Source organism: Eumetopias jubatus, unplaced genomic scaffold (assembly GCF_037043125.1).
Source record: "Eumetopias jubatus isolate StellerSeaLion01/CBP00866 unplaced genomic scaffold, mEumJub1_p1.0 scaffold_12, whole genome shotgun sequence".
NCBI classification, from domain to species: Eukaryota; Metazoa; Chordata; class Mammalia; order Carnivora; family Otariidae; genus Eumetopias; species Eumetopias jubatus.
In genome coordinates this window covers 50,370,319-50,390,719 of record NW_028274818.1, presented here as the reverse complement: position 1 = coordinate 50,390,719, position 20,401 = coordinate 50,370,319, and the positions used below count along the sequence as shown (strand labels likewise).

The 20,401-nt window shown below is 42.1% G+C and overlaps 1 protein-coding gene across 1 annotated transcript in view; it reads left to right on the top strand.

Annotated features, from left to right (window-relative positions):
- The window catches only part of PAPPA2 (pappalysin 2), a 260,705-nt gene that overhangs the window by 222,108 nt on the left and 18,196 nt on the right, over positions 1 to 20,401 (top strand). Inside the window, exon 20 of the mRNA XM_088016851.1 lies at positions 3,970 to 4,041. Within this exon, the coding sequence (XP_087872977.1) occupies positions 3,970 to 4,041 (72 nt within the window). The remainder of the gene's footprint in view (positions 1 to 3,969; positions 4,042 to 20,401) is intronic.

Genomic DNA, 20,401 nt, shown 5'->3' with positions numbered 1-20,401 from the left:
CTAATAGTATAATACCAATAGTTACAATCATATAAAAATGTATAGGAATAATGATTTAAAAATTCAGAATAGTTGTTGCCTACCAGTAGGGAGGAAGGAAGGAGAATGAGGTTGGAGGGGTACGTATAGGGGACGTTAATTGAATCTCTAGTGACTTAAATTCTGGAAGCAGATACATCAAATTGTTAAGATTTGATAAAGCTGGACAGAGGATATAAGGTGGTTCTTTCAATTATTTCCTATAGCTTTTCAAATGTAATATATACTATCCTAATTTGTCAAAAATATTCCAGAAAATAAGAAAATCATAGTGAATTCTTAAAAGATAAGTTGAGGCTTATTACAATTTTTTTTTCAAACCAAAAGGAAACTTTATTTACTCTTTTTAAAGCAGTCTAGTTTAAAAACAAGAGGTGAGGCTTATTACAATTTTTAAGAGCCTATTGGAACAAAACTCTCTTTAAGTCAGGCAGTGTCAAACCAGAAGTGGTTAGGGGTGCTCCACCAAGAGCTCAGGAAAGACTCTATGGTAGAGCAAAAAACAGAAGGAAAGTAAGGATACTTTTGATTGGCTGTAGCTTAAAGCCTAGTTGGCTCTTTGTGATTGGTTGTCCATAGTTTTCAGTTTCATAACCTTGAAGCATTCACAGGCTTAGATGTTGGGTTGCCTAAGTAGGCCACCATGGATCAGAGCCACCTCAGGCTGATGACCTCCTTGTTGAATTAATTCAACTAATCTCACCAGTAGCTAGCCCTTCTCATTGCTTTTCTTCCCGTTTCACTCCCCTCTTTCACCTCACCACCACAAACCAGCCCACAAAATTTAGGGCCTGAAACACATTTGAAATTCTCCTCCAGTTTTGATCAATAAGTAGTAGTTCAATTAATGACATAAGCATATCTTTTCTTATGGGATGAATGACATTCACAGGCTAGAAGGTAGTCAAGAATCCTGGAGCTCTTGGGCACCTGGATGGCTCAGTTGTTAAGCGCCTGCCTTCGGCTCAGGTCATAATCCCAGGGTCCTGGGATCGAGCCCCACATCGGGCTCCCTGCTCTGTGGGAAGCCTGCTTCTCCCTCTCCCACTCCCCCTGCTTGTGTTCCCTCTCTCGCTGTGCCTCTCTCTGTCAAATAAATAAATAAAATCTTTAAAAAAAAAAAAAAGAATCCTGGAGCTCTAACATCACATTTAGTGGTTGACAAATGCTTGAAGAACATCATCTCCAAGTCACTGAGATAAGATATATGAGTGGGAGACAGTCCCTAGTCTCAAGGATTTTGCAATCTAGGAAGGCATATTACCCAGGTACCAGAAGCTATTGCAATTTTATAGAGATTAAGGAAGGTTGCCAGTTTGAATTCATCTCATGTCTGAATTATAGAACATTAAGGAATCATTGAGATGGGTATTCTCAATTCTTCTATCATGAATTTATTCTACAGATACAGTTGCCCATGAATGAAATGATTTATGCATAGCACTGTTTGTTGGAGCAAAAGACTGTTAATAACCTAAATATCCATCAGTATGGGTCTGGTTAAGTAAATGAGGGTTCATACATGCAAAGAAATACTATGCAATCAATAGGATGCAATACTCCAGATAACATAAAATGAACAGAACCCCAAGAAAACCCTGTGAAGCGAAATAAAGACAAGCAAGAAAACAACAACAGACCAAAGTACAAAATAAAATTATGGTATCTTATAATTTGTATGTGGAAATAGTTTCATATGTATATGTATGCATTGCATAGAATATCTCTGCAATGATACAAAATACAGAAAATCAAATGGAGGAACTTGGGTGGTTGGGGGTCAGGAGTAGGAAGGAGATTGTGCACCCTTCAAACCTTTTATATTCTGTGAATTTGTATTACATGGTGATAAAATTATATAAATATACAAAGATAGAAAAGATCAGTTGGAGATGAGATGATAGGACAAAAAAGTGAAGAAACCGAATCAAAAGTAAAAACAGACTCTTCCTTTCTTTCTTTCCCCCTTTGCAGTATATCCTTAGAATTTCTAAAGTGTTAACAAACCCACACTCCTACATTTATGAAAGAGGTGGATGGGATAGAAGGTTTAGAAGGCATAAGAGAAGCTGGTACAGTCAGTTTAGAATGTTCTGGAGAGTTCTGGCCATGGGCATCATGTGAGGGTGCCAAGGCTAAGTATCCCCTTATTATGTGGAAGAATTGACCTCTCTGAGGGCAGCAGCTAGATTTGTGGATCTTCAGACCCCTCTTGCTGACTGGGGAATCTGGCTCATAGTGCCTGTACCTGTATACATTTGAATGTCTGACTGATAAGGATGGGGAATGGGGATCCTTAGAGAATGTAGTGCCTTGAAAAGGAATAAGATTGCTATGTATTCACATCTCAAGGGTAAAACTTCCTGTTTTATGCTATTATCATTATCTGGTGACAACAAGGAAGCATAAAATGTTGATATTTTAAATAATAGAAGTCAGGACCATTGCTAGCTAAATAGACTTCCGTTGATACTGGTTTTAAAACATAAACAAGAGTCCTTTCCAGGTAGCAGAGCCATTGTTTATATGCAAATGGTCTGCCTAAGTGGCTTTTAGTGCAGAATACCTCAGTTTTTAGTAGGCTGAACACCCCTATTGTGTTTACCGTGTATATTTGTAGGATCCTGTATAGATTTGATAATCCTTTTTTTTTTCAGTGTAATGAAAACTTAAAACCAAGTCACTTTCTATGCTATTACACTATGGAATTACGAATATCAGAAATTGTTAGGATATATGGTATTTATCTCCTCTTTAGGGAAACGGTAAAAGAGGAGTTTTAGTTTATAGCAGTACAACTCCAGGAAAATCTTGCAGACTCCCATTCTCATAACTATGAGTTGTATATTCATATACCTACATATTAATATATGCAAATGTCTCCAATCTGATTATTGCACAGTCTTGGCATTCTAGAATGTATAATTTCCAATTACTGGAAGCGCTATCTTGTGTAAAGCTCATATCTGACCGTGTATTATTTTTCTTGTGATTGCACTGTATTCCTAGCGCAGTGAATTTACATGTGCGTATGAAAGTCTACAAATGACTGGGTGACAGCCGGCTATGGAGAGAATCTCCTTTTCTCCCTGAAGCCTCCTGTGGGACTTTCTCTTTTCCTGAAGTGTATCTTTTGAAATTTTAGAAGACAAAAATTAAAAGGAGAAAGCTCAATGATAAGTATCATTCAACAAAGAGTAGATGACTGTTTGTTTAAGTGCACATCTGGAAATGGCCATTGGGACAGAGACAGTCACCAGTGTTTAATACGAATGTGGTTTTGCTCTCTCCAGTTTGATGCGGGTGCCATTTCGAGCCCCAGGGGCACGTTAACCCTATTTGTCCAATGTGTAGACCTTCTTTTATTTCCCACGAGGAAGCGATAAATGTGCTAACAAGAGCTGCAGTTTGTGCAATGTATTCTCTGGTCCTTGCTTGGCACTCACATCTTATCATCTAGGATTCTTGAGATCCATTTTTAGTTCAAGACTCCTCTTGTGAAACTATATTTCTCAGCCCTTAAAAATCCACAGTGCTTCCTGGTCAACGCAGACAGCTCACAGTTTCTTGTAATGTTATTAAAAACTTCAAAAACAAATGGAAACAATCTTATGCCTAGAACCAAATTAAACTCATCACAACATTGAGGATGCTTTCTAAAATTATACCTACACCTCTCTGGAAATTTTGATACTTTGGGGGGGGCGAAGGAGGATGAAGAGGGTGAGAGTTCCCCCTTGGCACCAGCTGGCAGGATTAGCAGTTCCTCAGGAAAGACCAACTGGCCTTGGCCCTCTGGATGGAGCACAGCCAGGGTCTCCCTCCTCAGGGAATGAGGTTGGGCTCTAAGGGGGAGCTCAGGATTTGCCCCTTCTCTTACTGACCAGGGCTCTTTGTTTTTGTTTTCTGTTCTTTCCTCTTCCCCTTCAGAGCATCGTATGCACTGGGCGGCGCCAATGGCACCCAGACCCCGTCCTGGTCCACTGCATTCAGTCGTGTGAGGTAAGCTGCCTCCCCCTCCCAAACCCAGACTAGAGTTCTCTAGTCTGCTTAACTCACAGGGAGTTGAGTCTTTCTAATTCAAGATCTTGCTCCTGTGCCCTTTGTTTAATCTCATATTTAGCTCTCCAATCCCCAAATTACAGATACTAGGATTTATTTTTCTCTTCATCTTCTTCTCCTCCTCCGCTTCCTCCTCCTCCTCCTCAATATGAAACACTTTGTGCAGATTTGTCTCTTGAAAAACACGACTATCTGGCAACCATGGCAATGATTAGCTGGTTTTGAGTAACAGCCACAGCCCCAGAAGGACAGCTGCTCTCTGGGTCAGGAAGATGCCCCCCTCTCCCTGTGGCTTCTTACCTAGTGCGCATCCCTCGTTAACATCAACTGCCTGGGTCATGCAGGCATCTAGGTTCTCAGCCTCTGAGGTAGACCTATACTCCACCGTTGATTAACTCAAACCAGACCTTTACTTCCTCAGGAAATCCTATGTACTTCTTCACACAGGGGAGTCCCTTCTAGTAGGGGGAGGGAGTAAGGCTCTGCCTCATTCTTGACTCTTCTTCACAATAACTCCTGCTAATCTAGCTAAGGAATTCCTTACTGAAGGAGACTGACCCAGGAATCCTGACATGGGCAGGTGGGGGGGGCGCACTTTTCTCTCTCTCTCTCTCTCTCTCTCTCTCTCATACACACACACACACACACACACACACACACACACACACACACGATTTAAACCCTCTCACCCTGGGGATAGCCCCTCAGTCACAATACATTTTGCCATCCAAATCTCTCACTGCAAGTAATTAAGCCACTTAGCAGTGACACTGGGTAATTCTGGCTGCTCCTTGTGTGCTAGCAAGAGCTGTTGCACCGCTACTGATTTCCAGCACCCTCCCCCAACACACACCCAACCCACATGCTTGTCAGTCCCTGGGCTCTTCTGTATCCCTGTTTCTCTTTATCTAATTCTGGGAAACTGGGATCTACATGAGGCCAAAGAGGGGGAAAGGGTGGGGATTGAGACAAAGAGAAAACTGGGTGGGGGAAATGACACCAATAAAATAGTGTTCTGAGAGTCCACCAGGAAAAACGCTAGCATGGAGTATGCTTCGTTACAGCATGGGCCAACAAAACAGCTCATCTTCTGCCATCATTAGAAAAACAGATGGCAATAGGGTGGGGAGGAGGGGCAGTGACTCATCCACTGGGCAGGGGGTAAAAAGAGGGAAGAGGAGGCCAGGGAAGGAGGGAGATAAACAGACAGAGGACTCAGAACTGGGAAGAGATCAAAGGAATCCTGAGAATTCCCTTCTGCTGCTTCTATGCGTGATGGCAAGAGGGAGGGTGGGTGACAGGGCTTGGAGCTGGCTTCCGTGTTTCCCAGAAGGTTACAACACAGAGCTTTCCCCATGTGTCCTCCCCTCCTCACTGAACCCCCAGCATGTCCTCTGGATCCCTTAACCAGAGCTTCCTAGGCTTCTATCCTTCCTAGCTTTTGTTGATGTGACAAGGAAAAACTTTACTCCCTCCTCTGACTCCCCTGCCCAACTGCTGCTGTGCGCAACTGAGCCTTGACCACCTGACGGCTGTTGGTACCCCTGCTCCAGTGGTTCTCAAGGTGTGGCCGATGGGGTGGAAGGAAGAAGCAGAAAAAAAAAAAAAAAAAGAGTATGAATACGCACCAGAAAGGAAAGGAGTCAGACAGGGGAGGAGAAGGAGAAGCAACTCTGAAGATATAAGTAGTAAGAAATGCAGAGAGGGGGTAAACTGGAGAAAGAAAGGACAAGAGAGGCTGGAACTGGCCACTTGGCAGACACCTAATTCTTTACTGGAAAAAGTCAGCTAAATATATTAGGGACAACTGAAGAGTGTCAAAGACAGACGGAGGGAAAACAGACCCAGAGGCAAGATAAACCAAAGAGGGCTCGGTGGATGAGAGGAAGTTTTAAAAGTGCTGCACAGAAATCTGAGCTCAAATTAGACATTTGTTCCCCAGTATCTAAAAGGAGTTTTCTTTTTTTGCTTTCCAGTACTGAATATAACTCTAAGATGTCCCCGTGAGACATCTAGCCTTGTAAAAGTGAAGTACCTCATTTTTCATGTCTCTCAGTGAGCTCAAAACAGTGAATCCATCACCTTGCTATCCCGTATCCATGTCCCGCTTCCTGTCCCGTCTGCTCTTTTGTGTCCTACCCCCTTTGCCACCGAGTTTTCACCTTCAATTCTCCATCATTCTATGGCTCTTGCATTCTTTAAGAGACAGCTTTAACGGGTTCTCTACAACATCTTATGTAAATAATACCACCTTCTCATTGCCACTGCGTTTACCTTGTCTCAGCAAGAATATGTGCATACTACAGGTTCACAATCCAAACTTGTTCATACATTAAATTCTATGTTTCTGTTTGTTTCTCAAAACTTAACTTGATACTCCTCCTATTTTTCCTGACCTGCCCCTCTTCATACTATCTATTTATTTTGTAAATTGCATATGGGCAGGGAATGCTAACTTGGTTGGTGGAAGGACTTTGGAGTCACGCAAATGTAAATTCAAATCTGAGGCCAGCTGAATGGTGTGAGCCTTGTGTCTTAATCTGTACTGGGGATGACAAAGCTCTTCTAAGGAGTGTGTCAAGGAATTAATGTGATGTACATGAAGTGTTTAAGCACCATGCCATGTCTGGTCCATAGCTGATGGGTATGAAGTAGTGGCATTCCTGGTGAACTGTTAGGCACTTTGTAAATGCTTACTGGGTGAGGAAAGCAGAAAGCGGGAGGCAAAACTGCTAGTGTGGCCTCAGGGTGAGTAGGTGTAAACCCTGAGGTTGGGAAAAGGGAAAGAACAAGAGAAGAAAGGGGAAACAGGCCATTCCCGTGGAAGCCCCCTGAGATCCATAATTCACAGAGCACGTGGAGACAGTTGCCAGGTCCAGTCAGTCACCAGGCCAGTCAGTCACCAGATCATTCCATGAGTAACTCTCCTCATTTCTACCATTGTGTCCCTTCTTGGGGGGCCTCAGCATTTCCTACCTGGGCTACTGCGTTGGTTTCCTGATTGTTCTTCCTCCTCCCAGACCTGTGCTCATTAAAATTACAGACAAGTATACAAATGGTCTAGGATAACTGTGCAGAAAACAAACCCTTATTCTGCCAAATGGTTGTCCAATAATGTGTACTCTTTTCCCAACATGGCAAGAGAAAGAGAGCCTCCAGGGGGCATCTTCATTTTGTGGGGCGATAATTGAAGCAAGTGTTCACTCCATCTGTGAACACTCTGATACTGTCAGGTCACATGTGTTACCCTCTCTGGTATTTTCCCCTCCATTCCTTCCTTTCTCTTTCATAAAGTCATATTTATTAATTCTGCCGAAGTCCACAGTCCTAGGTTCCACTTAAACTAAGAACATCTTGTTCTCCAGGGAATGCAGCTGGGAATAAAGACCACACTTACAACCTCCTTTTGGAGAGAAAAGACTAATTTCCCTTCTGCCAGATGATTAAAATTGAGTGCCCACTGACCTCAGGTTTGGTGCTGCTTTTTCTGTGAGCATGTATTTCTTGCAAGTGTATTGTGTCCTTCTCAGCAGCCACCATTTTGCATTATAGTTTCTGACACTCTCTCTTTGCCCCTTTGCTGTTTTGTGGAGTGGTGCCCTTCCCTTTTCAAAAGTGGGAGCTGTGAAGGAAGACAGAGGCAGAATGATGTTTGAATAATTAGGATCAAATGCTGACTCTACTCTTGTTCACTGTGTGGGGATAGGGTCATATTGAAACGATGATATATATTAAGAATCCAGAAATAGTCAGGTTCCACCCCGTTTATATCTTCATGAGTGTTTATTATACAGTATAGGTAGTCATGGTTAATTGATGTTCTTCAGGCTCCCAGTAAAACTTAGAAAGCCTTTTAAGATTTTGTGGGAATTTCAAGTAAGTCTTTCTGGGCATTTAGCTGCCATTTCTCCTGTAAATTCTTATGCATACCCTTACAGATGTCTATTACCTTACTTACCACATTATTTCAAGATTTTTGGAAATGTCCATCCCTCTGACAGACTGCAGGCTCCCAAGTGTCAGATGTGTGTTTTATTTATTTTTGTATCCCTCTGAAAAACATAGCCTAATTCTTCAGTGACACCTGTTGCTATTCTAAAGGCGGGGACAGAGAGTTGAAGGTAGAACTTTGACTTTGAGAGTCTTAAATTGAAAAAGATTGAATCAGTCTTCTGAGAAGCAGCACAGTAGAAATAAATAGAAGGAGGAGTAAAGAATAGAAACCTTGTCATGCACAGAATCAGAAAACCTAGCAGCAGATACAGTGAGGACCACATGGAATAGCAGAAGAAAGGCTGTCTGGCGCATAGAGGCAGGCTTGAACCTCCATTCCATCCTTTATCACATGATTCCTTAGGCAAGTCAGTTAACTTCTCTGAATTTAAGTTCCCTCAGCTTTAAATCAGATGGATAAGATTTATCTTTTAAACTTGTTAGTCAGATAACCAGCTTCAGAAAAGTATGGAGACACACCCATGGGGATATAGCCTGGGGCCTTCAGAGAGGTTACACACCAGTAATGTGTGGGTCATGCTAATTTTTAAGGAACCACTGCACACCTCTCTTGTTTCTGAGGGTTTTTGATCTTAATCAAAAGATTAAGATTTTGATTACATTTTGATCTTAATTATACCCATGGTTCCTTCTCTTAAAGGGCCACTGTTCAGATTTGTGGCCGTCTTGGTTAGCCTTGATTTCTTAGTCACTGGATGGGTTGCATTTTGGAAATTTGTTGGCATTGTCCTTTCTTGGCATCTCTTCAAGACCAGTCCTGCTTTTGGTTTTACTGCTTCCATCCTGGTACCAGCTGGCAAGAGAAAACTCAGACTAAGGATAGATAGGAGAGTCAGAACATGATAAAGGACGTACAAGCACTTCTTGTATGAATGTTCATTAAACATTAGTTGAACGTGTAATAAACATTAATTGAATTTCATTTATCAGTAATACTGAGTGGTTTCTGTTACAAAACGAAAGTTATGCTCCTTGCCACTATTCATCCTCATACAACAGTGACGGGCAATACACATGTCTTTGCTTATACCCCAAGGAGAAAAGAGGCCAGGCTGATTTAGAGGGAGATTTGGTCAAGGATTGCTTAATAGGACTCTGGTGCCCTATCTAATCCATTCTGATGTTCTCAAATGAATGAAGCGCCCTCAGAGAGCTGGAGGGAAGCTGTGTAGTATATACCATTTTAAAGGCAAAGGGGGTTGAGCAATAATGTCTGCATGCCTGCAAATTTGATTTTTCTACTAGAAACAGGTCTAGGACAGTTTTCTCTAAGTCCAAGTCCTATCCTTATAAGGAACATGCCCTCCCTTACCACCTCCATGTTTTGTGCCAGAATGATAAGAAATCACTTCTTAAGTTTAGCAGATGTGCCATTCTAGTCCAAATGAGAGAGCCCCCATTTAAGATGGCAGCTAAGGGGTTTGACCATGAGGTGGATTGTTACGGTAGATTGTGCAGGATGGGGTGGCTCATCCAGTGGAATACTCAAGACTTGTTCTGGCCACACCCCAATCTTTACTCATTTCACACAGGCAAAGGAGTTGGCGGGTCATTTTTGTAAAAAGTGTGCGAAAGAATTACCTGGGGTTCTAATTTTTTTTTAGAGATTTTATTTATTTGAGAGAGAGAGGGAGAGAAGGAGAGAGAGCATGGGGAGGGGCAGAGGGAGAGAGAGAATCTCAAGCAGACTCCACGCTGAGCACGGCATGGCTCCATCTCACAAGATGGAGATGCGGGGCTCCATCCCATGACCCCAAGATCACAACATAAGCCAAAATCAAGAGTCGGACACTCAACCGACTGAGCCACCCAGGCGCCCCTTGGATCTTATTTTTAAAGTGCAGATTCTTAGGTTCTGCCCCTTCTTCCCCATTCTTACATATCAAGTCTGATGATGTGAGGTCCAAGAATTTGCTTTAGGGTGCTTCTAATGCAGGTGGTTGTCAACTGCACTTTGAGAAACACTGAGCAGGGATAAATGAATACACTCCTCAATAATGGTACACAGCAGCACCTTGCATCTTGGGAGAAAAGGATCCATCTTCCAGCAGTTCTTGAAAAAAAAATGAATATATCACCTGAAATAGAATGCAGGTTAGAGAGGTCAAGGACAGAGGTAGAAACGTCTGGCAGAGAGTAGTAAAACTAAAATTCTTAGAAGCCAGAAAACACTGGATTGTTTTAAAATTATAGTGAAAATTTTTTCATCATGGGTAAAGAGCAACAATAAGCTACATGGCAATAAGTATACGTGGGACCAAGAGAAAACTTGAGTGTTTCATTGTTTTTCATTCTTCTCGCCACTGGTCTGGTCCTGTTTTCTCTTTAGATCTAGCCATTAGAAACTACAGACTGTGTTGAAGGTAACAAGAATAATATCAAAAAAAAAGAATAATATCAAAAGCTTGATAATAATTCATTTGGGGTCAAAAATCAAAAGCAACTGGGATTTTTAAGCCAAAGAAGAGAAGGATGAAGATTAACGTAGTAAATATTTTCATGTTGTAAATATTTTACCTACAGAAGAGTTAACAGTCACCATCTCGCAATAAGAACAGAACAGAAAATAATGGGCTTAAAAACTGAATGAACTATTTAAATCTGTGCGAAATATCCTGGCAGTGTTAGACTTTATACAAGGTTTTATTTTTTTTAAGATTTTATTTATTTATTTGAGAGAGAGAGAATGAGAGAGAGAGAGCACGAGAGGGAGGAGGGTCAGAGGGAGAAGCAGACTCCCTGCTGAGCGGGGAGCTCGACGTGGGACTCGATCCCGGGACTCCAGGATCATGACCTGAGCCGAAGGCAGTCGCTTAACCAACTGAGCCACCCAGGCACCCTATACAAGGTTTTAAAGAGGTGTGTTTAAAAGGTGTATTAGCCTTTGGAGAATTTTAAGGGGATATGTATTGTCCTCTCTATAAGATGGTTAAATATTTTCTACTGCATTAAACACAGAAAATGTTTTGGTATTCTCTTTCCCTGTAGATCTAGCATGCCATGGATTTAAATGTAAATATATTTGTGTTTTCTTAAAGCAACTGGTAGAGATACTTGCCTGTATCCTTGCCATAGGAGTACTCCTTTGACAGGAATTTGTATAGGAGAGCATTGGGCTTGGAAAGACCAGGTGAGGAGGAGCTGGGGACAAATTTAGCTTCAGCAGAGTGGCTGCATTTACTTAAATGTAGGTGGGCAGTTGTATTTTTTTACACATTTAGTAGTTGATACCAACAATGCTTCCATCCTTAATTCGTTCCATCTGCTACACCATTCCTTGGATTCTTTCTTCTGTGTTGTCTTGGACCTCTCTCTGCCTCCCTTTTATTATTTATATTCCAGATGGTAGCCCTGTTAGCTGTGCTTCTTGATCACTCATGGGCACTGCCTCGGTTTACTGCTAAGTCTATGGATGCAGGGGCTAGTATAAAATTCATGAGGTAGAAATGATGGCATGAAAATCACATTTTTATTGTATCTTTTTTTCTTGCCCAGAGTTTGAGCCAAGAGAGAGGTGCTAGAGTCAGACCAAAAAGTCCTGTTCTAAGAGATGTGCTTTATTCTCGGGCACAGACTGTCTACAGATCTGAATGAGATGATCTGAGGTCAGGGAAGGGAGAGGATGGCAGGGTGCGTGCGCACACACGCATGTGTGTTACTAACGGTGTTATAGTTCTGCATATCTGACCACATGAAGTTCCACTGCAGGGTGGCAAAACCTATCAACACGATCATAAATTTGAGGGATCTTTATTCTTCAAGGTGAAATGCAGTGTGTGAGCATCTGGGAGACACCACTGCAGAAGTCCCACATTCCCAGTGGCAGCTAAACTGGCTGGCCCTCCTCCGGGAAAGCAGGAAGGAACATTTTCTCCCAAGTGAAATATTTGAAGACTGAAGTGAGTCAGACAGTGTTGTATTTCACCCCTAGGGCTGCCTGAGCCTCGAGTGAGAGCAGTGACACTTGAGCCTGCACCTGCAGAGAGATCTAGGACATACCAGGGCCCCGGAGGGCCCTGGCTACAGCCCCAGCACCAGGCCACCTGTTAGCAGTGCAGACTCTCGGGTCCCGCTCTGGGCTTCCAATTCAGATGCACTGGGGGCGGGCTGGGGGAACACCACCCAGTTGTGCGGATCCTCCAGGTGGCTCCCGCGCACTCCGGGCTTTGTAACCTGCTGGTCTCCAGAGCTGGAGAAAAACAGCTCGCTAGTGACAGCTGTGGGGGACTTGAAGAATACATCGATACTAAGATCCCAGGTCTGATTCGAAATCTCTCCTTTCTCTTCCCCTCAGCTTCAGTGAAACCTGTTCGGCCATTCTTTTCTCAGTCTTTTCTCATTTCTACCCTTACGGTTTATCACTACAACTATGCTTCAGAACACCGTTCCATCCACAGAGAGTCACAAATTACTTTTAATAACTACCCGAGGCTTGAACTTCGAAGCATGACCAGATGGGACTGTGACTGGTTCTTAAAAAAAAAAAAAAAAAGAAAGAAAGAAAACCTCTCACCTGAGTATGTCTTTATAAGTACCTTCGTAAAAAGAGAAAAATGAATCCTTTTTATGATATCTGTATTCAGAAAACCAAATGTTCTATTCCGACTTTATCACTTGTGCACTGTGTGATTGTGAAGTGGTTTAACTTCTCGTTCCCTTTCTATTTATATTTGGTCATTCAAATAATAGCCAGCAATTAAACTTCTCTTTGCCACATTTTAGTTGTTTACAGATCACATATAATAACCATTCCTTCCCTGCTGATTCTCAGGGGACAGATCATATGGGCTTACTTTTATTTTACATTCTTGCCAAGTTCTTTAGGATCCATGGATGAAGAGGGACCATAAAAATGTAATTATGGTAAGAATAATAAGGTCACAGATGCCAATAATGGGGACAGCTACTCTGCTTCTGGTAGGGATAGTGTAGGTTCTTACAAATCTAAACCTAAATATGTGTTAGCCATGTTAAAAATCCAGAGAAAAATGGAAAATTAGCTTAAGTTGGAGCTGTCTTCCAGGCTTACTGACTGCCAAATTCCAATCCCCTTGAGATTTGTTTGTGAATTTCTCTGCCAGTTTTGTGCAATCTCTGCACCAGGCTGAAAATCCGGGCATGTCTTTCGGCTTGTCCAGAGTCCCATTCGGTTCAGGGCTCTACTTTAGATCTGGGCTCTACTTTAGATTTTCAGAGATTCCAGCTGGAATCTCTGAAAATCAGACTCCAAATGTTAATTAGGACTAGGTTTTCATTTTGAAAGCTAAAACCGTTGTTTTTTTTTTCCCCCCTCACTTTTTAAAAAAGTGAAACACTGAAAGCACGACCATGCAAATTGTAAAACCTCATCTAGATTAACAACATTCATGAGAATTTATGCCTCTCTTCAACTCCCGTGGAGCCATGCTGAGCGTCCTGGTGGGCTTTCTAACTGGCTGCATTTGGCATTCTTTGTCTTCTGGGCTTCCTGGGTGGGCCACTTTCTCACTCTGCTAATTCTCTTTATGACATGGGTTGTCCCTTTTCCTCCTCCCACTGCACCCTTTTTCTGATTACTCTGTGCTTTTCCTTATTTTTCTGTTCTTTTTCTTTATCTTTTCTACCCTGGGCTTGAAGTCAATTTAAATACTACCCACCTGCAAAATTGACATCACAAAACTGCTACCTTCTTTTCTTCAACCTGCCCGACCTTCCAGATGCTTTCCCATGATTCTACTGGGGTTAGGATTAGCAGCGAGCAAATACAATCAGATTCTATCCATAAATAACCTGACCCCTTTCTCACAGGGACATTGCTCCCTTATGATGTCTAACTAGCTTCTAAAATGGGTTTTAAATACAATTAAGCATGATTCAAATACATTTACTGAGACTATTCAGGAATCTATAGAACATTGGTTACTATACTATTTAGCACCATAATTGGCACAATGCCTTTATTAAATAGTCATAGAAGCAAGCTCCTTCAGAAAGTTCACATAGTTTGAGTCATTTCTGATTCATTCTACTAAAGTTGATATTTCTTTAAGTGGGATGATTTGATTATAGACTTTATTATAATGACCAAGTGGTAGCAAGGTACACTATGAAATCTTTTACCTTCTTTCTTAGTCTCTAAAGTACAGATGTCTACCTATATACATATTGTGCATGTGTGTGGGTGGGTGGGTGGGTATCTGTTCTTCTGACTAACCCAGCAGTGAGTGATGTGACAAAGAAGAGGGTGACTCTCCCAAGTGGATTGCGATTCTTTGCAAATTGCAGCAAACAGGATGTGTAGAAGAAAGGCTACACATTTCAACCCCAGACTAATGGATTTAAATCTCAGCTCCACCCTTATTAGTTATACTTTTGTGTAATGTTTTTTTAAACTGAATTTCAATTCTGTAAAAGTAATACATGTACCTAGTTTAGAAAACCAGTTGGCACCTGTAGGTTTATTTGGAAGATGAGCTGCTCCTCTGCTATCTGACCTCAGGCCCTCTGGGCAGAGAAGATCCTTCTGCGTCTTCTTTGCTTCTTCTGTGTCACTTCTTTTATTTCTTCTGGAAATTACATCTATAAATATCTGCATCCATACACACGTATCTATTTAATAATTCTTCTGCTAATCTTGATTTTTTTTTCATTTAGGACATTATTTACTGACGTCCTAATAGAGAAGATAGGGTTTGAGCTCTCTGATACCATCACTCACAGACATGCACGTGCACACATGTACACTTGTACTGCTGCCTGTTGAGGCCCCTGACACTTCTAATTCTTGAGTTTTCTGGGGTGCAGCTGCATTTCAGACACTTAGGTTTCTGTCTTCTCAAATTTTGTGTATCAGTTGCTACTCGTCCATCCATTTCCCACCGTCCTAAATGTTGACTTCTGTGTTGACTGTCTTTCTCTCTCCTATTCTTATTTCTCTTGTGATTTCATACCTTTTTATTCCTTGACAGTCATTTTAGTGGGGTTTGCAGAGGGAACAGATATAAAAACAAATTCCATTCCTATATTTTGCCAGTACTGAGCCTGGCACATAGTACATGCTCAGTGAGCAGCGTACTAACACTTCCTTCAACAGAGGGTATGACGATATGGAAAAACAAGAGACACCTGACAGAGACCACATACCCTATTTTGGTATTTTTTTCCCCTCCATTGCCTTTTCTAACTTATTTCAGCCTAAAGCCGAACAAAAATCTCTTCAAGTAGTGAGCAAGCACTTATTCATGGAATAGATATTGCCCATGCATCGTTGGAGACTCTAGAGATGTGAAAGGAAACAAGACAAGGTTCCTGTCCCCTGTGAACCCCCAGTCTGATTTGGGGGAGAGGTGTGTTCAAAGTCCTGTGGGAACAGTGAAAAGAAAATGATTGTATTTGCTTATAGAGCAGGCAAGAAGTAGGGTGGGACATCAAATTTGGTAAAAAAAAAAAATGGTATAGGAACATGGCAGTCGTGTGGAACCTTGAGGGACATAATCATTCCACTAGTTGGGGATAAAGGAAAGCCCTATGGGCAGGGAGGATAGCATGAGCACAAGGCAGGGGTTTGAAAATGCATAGGATGTCTGGAGAACTACCAGAGGACAGGGCATGTGGAGACTACAGGTGAGGTTAGAGAGGTCCAGGCTAGATTAGAAAGAGGCTCGAATGCTGCTATGCTTGGGATACAAGCTTTATTCTGGAGGCATTGAGGAGCCTCACATTGTTTTTTTCGTTTTTGTTTTTGTTTTTGTTTTTGTTTTTACTGGTAACAACATCACATTGATACACTGTTGGAGATGAAGCCCATGGAGAAGGACCAGGTGATCAGTAGAATGGTTAGGATACAATGTCTGTATTTTAAGAAATGAGGTGAGAACCCAGACTTGACCTCTGCCAATAGAGATGGAAAGAAGTAACCATTGAGGGGTTTTCTTTTAAGATGTCAAACTGATTCTAGAATCACAACCCATGGAGAAGATGAGGTTCTGAATCTAACTCACTAGTGCCTGGATAGATAGTGAGTGCCATTAAGCTCTGTAAAGAAAAAGAAGTAGCCCTGTAAGGAGGAAAGAATGGGCTGGGCTTTAGACTGGGTGAGTTTAGTGAAATTGGAAATAGAAGTTCAGGAACACAGTCTCACTCCGTGATTTGGGTTGAGAAATGAGGAAAGATGATGAGAAATAAGGATGATGATTGAAGGTGGCAAGTAGATGAGGTCACGCAAGACATGTGAATGGGGAGAAAAGAGGAAAAGACCTGGCAGGAGGCAGGTGATGTAAGGGAAGAGCAGAGGAAGTGAAACTAGTCAAGGAGACAGAGAGCAAATGATTGGAAAGTAGAAGGAAATGAAGGAGAGAGTGCTCTTAGGAAAACCATGAAAGAAGAGAGACTTCAGAGAGAGAGCTGGTGAATAGCGCTAACTGCTACAGAGTAGACAAACAAAATGAGTATTGACAAGAGACAAGTAGGTTTATGATTTAAGCACTCACTGAAATCCCTGACACAGAGGGAGCAGTGGAGTGGGGGAGAGGGTGATAGGTTGAGAAATAGATAAGAAAGTTGATGCAGCAAATAAAAAATATTGTTTCCGAAAGTTGGCCAGTAGGAGAAGTGGGATGGACAGTAATTTAAGTGGACAACAGTGTCCACAGAAAGACTTTCGACAGGGATGAGACTTGAATATATTTATTGGCTGTGGGTAATAATCTGGTTGAGAGTCTGGAGGCACAAGGTAAAGAAGATAGAAAGGATCACAATACTGTTGGCTCTGAGTCAGGTGGGAAGGAAGTAACAACGACCAAAGACCAAGTCTGTAGAGTAGCAGATGTAATTCAAGAATCCAGGGATTTCATAGACAAAGGTTTCTCATTTCTCTGGGCAGGCTCTCCCATCTCAATTGATGGCAACTTCATACTTCCAGTTGCTCAGGACAAAATCTTTGGTGTCATCTTAATTCCTCTCTTTCTCTCACCCTCCACATCCAGTTCATCGGGGAATCCTAATAGCTTGACCTTTAAAATATGTCCACAGTCTAGTCACTTTTCACTGTCCCAGCTGCTGCGCCCCCCCCCCCCCCCCCCCAGTTTGAGCTATCACCATCCGCTGCCTGCATTGATACAACAGCCTCCAGGGTGGTCACACTACCGCCCCATGTCCTATTTCCAGCTCAGCAGCCAAACGGTGCTGGTAAAATGTAAGTTAAAGCTAAGCAGTCCTCTGCTAAAGCCCTCCAACCATCCTGCTTTCACTCAGAGTAAAAGCCAAAGCCCTTACAGTGACTTACAAAAACCTCCAAATATTCCCTCTCTGACCATTTGATTGAAAATTACTCCCTCCTCTCTGTCTATTGCCCAACACATAGACCTCCTGCTTCCCTTACATTGTCCTATTTTTTTTAATAAGACTGTGACTTTCTAATTCACTAAATAATTACTTATTTGTTATATTTAATGTCTATTTTCCCCACTGGGATTTGAGCTTCACAGAGCAGGACTTTTTATTTCCTTTATTCACTGTTCTATCTCAAGTTCTTAATAAGGTGGTACAGTGACTGACACATGGTTAATGCTCAATAAATATCTTTTGCGTGGATGAATAAAGTAGGGAGTTAAGGGCAGCTACAGGTTTGGGAGAGACTGGCAGTGGGATAACGACCTTAAGCAACTTGATTACTTTGGGGAAAAGGAATATTTTGCTAACTTGTGAAGAGTGAGAAGACTGCCAAGAGACCCTGAGTTTAATCCTTTAGCAGTCTTTTCTACTGAATACTTTTTGTTGTTAGGTCTACAGTTAGCATGGTCATGTCCTGGGACTTTGGAGATGGATGAAATTTGGATTTCCAGGGTCCTTTCAGCTCTTTGAAGGCTGTTTGTGTGCAGGAGAGAGGAAACTCGGTTCCACCGATCGCCTTTCTTCTCTTTGGTCATGTGACCTCAGTCGAAGTCATTTAACAGCAATGGGAAAATAATATGTTCCTTGGTTGACTTAACAAGTTCTTTTGGTGCTCAAATGAGATAATGTTTGTGAAAACATTTGTAGACACTAACATGCCACACATGTGTATAGGGTTATCTTTGGTATTATCATCCCTGTGTGAGAAGTCTTCTAAAGTAAGGCCGTGCTGATTCATTTCGACGCTGCTGGGACACATCCCTCATGCTCCACCAGAGGTCCTGCCCAAGGGAGCTGAATGTCTACTGGCAGGGTGTGCGCATAACATAGCAGCAAAGAACTGGTGTGGAGAAAAGGAGCCTCTGCTTCTCTCCTTTGACTCAGTCTGATTCCTTTCAGGAACTAGGCCAAAAATTTCAAGTAAACTTTTGTGTCTTTTTGGATGTACCTTTCCAAGTGTAAGCACCCAACATGGGCATCAGAACCTTGTTTAAAGACAGCTCAGATCTGAGGCTTGCAGCAGCATTCCAGCTTCAGCCCAACAGCTTAGGGACCTTTCCTTCAGAAGCTCCCCCTTCAGAGGATGCCCACTGTCCATAGAGGATACAGACCCTCCACCTTATTTTTCCTCTATTTCATTGAACAGAGGAACAAAAATAAGAGAGAAAAATGAGTCTCTGAATGCTTAACCAAGCTGGGAAAAAAAATGGCAAAACAAAACCATACACCTACTTTGAAAGCAGACTTATTACCTCTTCCTTGTCTCAGCACCCCTAACCCAGTGATCGTAGGTAAGCCTTTCTCCCCCCGTAAATTCTCCATAGCCTCTTCAGCCTTATACATTGTTTTCCTTCCTATTTAAGATCAGTAATGAGAACTTGGCAGGAGAAAAATTCAAATGGGTCAGGAGGCCCTTGTGGCTTTTCTCGGGCTTGTTTTCCACAGCCCATTCTAGCCTGCAACATACTTCGCAAGAATAAGTTGGCTGGAGATCTAACCCACGGTAAGAGGCCACCACTGAGGGCAGCATTTCAGACTCAGTGAGACTGGAACCATGAGCAGGCTTCCTGAAGCACAGAGCCTGGGTGTTTCCTTACACATGCACATGCACATGCACACACACGTGCACACATAGCAGCACACACCGGGGACCCTCATCAAGAACAGATGTTGCTGCCCACTGTGCCAGCCACGTGTCAGGCATGGCATTTTCTTCTGCTAAGCTCCTGGCAATTGTGTTTTTCCTTTCTTCTCCCCTCCCTCCACCTTCCTCTCCCCTTTCCCACCCCCTACATCCACTGCATGTACAAATTCTCTCCTGATTCATACTGGGCCAACCTCATATTTTTGTTGTTGTTATTGTTATTGCAAACATTAGATGCTTCCAAAACTGGGGGAAAAAAAAGAAAAGAGAAAAGAGAAAGAAACCACAACAACCCCCAAAGAAAACATGTTCTAACCCAGGAATGTACAATACTTCATGCATGGGAAGCATCTTCCCACCTCTCCAAGCTTAGCTACAGAATCTAGGGCTCCAAATTCCAACACATGAAAAAAATAAATCCATCCAGTTTTTTTGTATGAGCTTCATACCATTTTTCAATCTAAAAGCTTGCTGCTCCCCCCAATGGCTAGGATTTGCAGAAGAGTCATAGCCTCCTTTCCCAATTTATACCATGGTCATTAAACAATGACCACTGCTTCACACCAATTTATTCATTTCTTCCCTTAAAATAATATTTCTGAATGCCTATTCCATGCTGAGATTATAAAAGTGAGTAAGTTCCTAATACAGTCTATGCAATAGAGGTAAAAGATCAATTGCTCCCCAATGAGTAAAAATACAGAGATATGAACAAAGTCACATGGGAGCACAGAGGATAAAGCAAATAGCTTGTCTCAATCACATGGAGATCTTATAGAGCGGTAACCTTTTGAAGGATAAACAGAAGCATGTGGAAAGGCAAAGATTTTGAAGGAAGTGGTATATTGCAGTCATCAAATTTGTCTGTAATAATGCTGCATAACAAATAATCCCCAAACATCAGCAAAGGTGTGCCAGCACATTCAAAACCTCTGGTCAAATGCAGCATATGTTGCGCACACTCACATTACATTGGTCAAGACCATCCGCATACCTAGGTCCAAAATTAGTGGGAAGAGGAATTATACTCTGTTGATAGTGAAGTCACAGCGAAGGAAGAGAGAGTGAAAGGAACTGTAGACCTATAATATCATCTGCCATTCAGCCTTTGTAGCACAAACATTTGCTACATTCAAATTTATTCCACCTGATCCCAGGACACTCCAAAAGTCTTACCCAGTCATAGCATCAGGCTTGAAAATCTAGACTATCATGATTTACTATCAGGTTATGATGTGCTTCTCTTAATCTAGAGCCTGGTGTACTAAAATC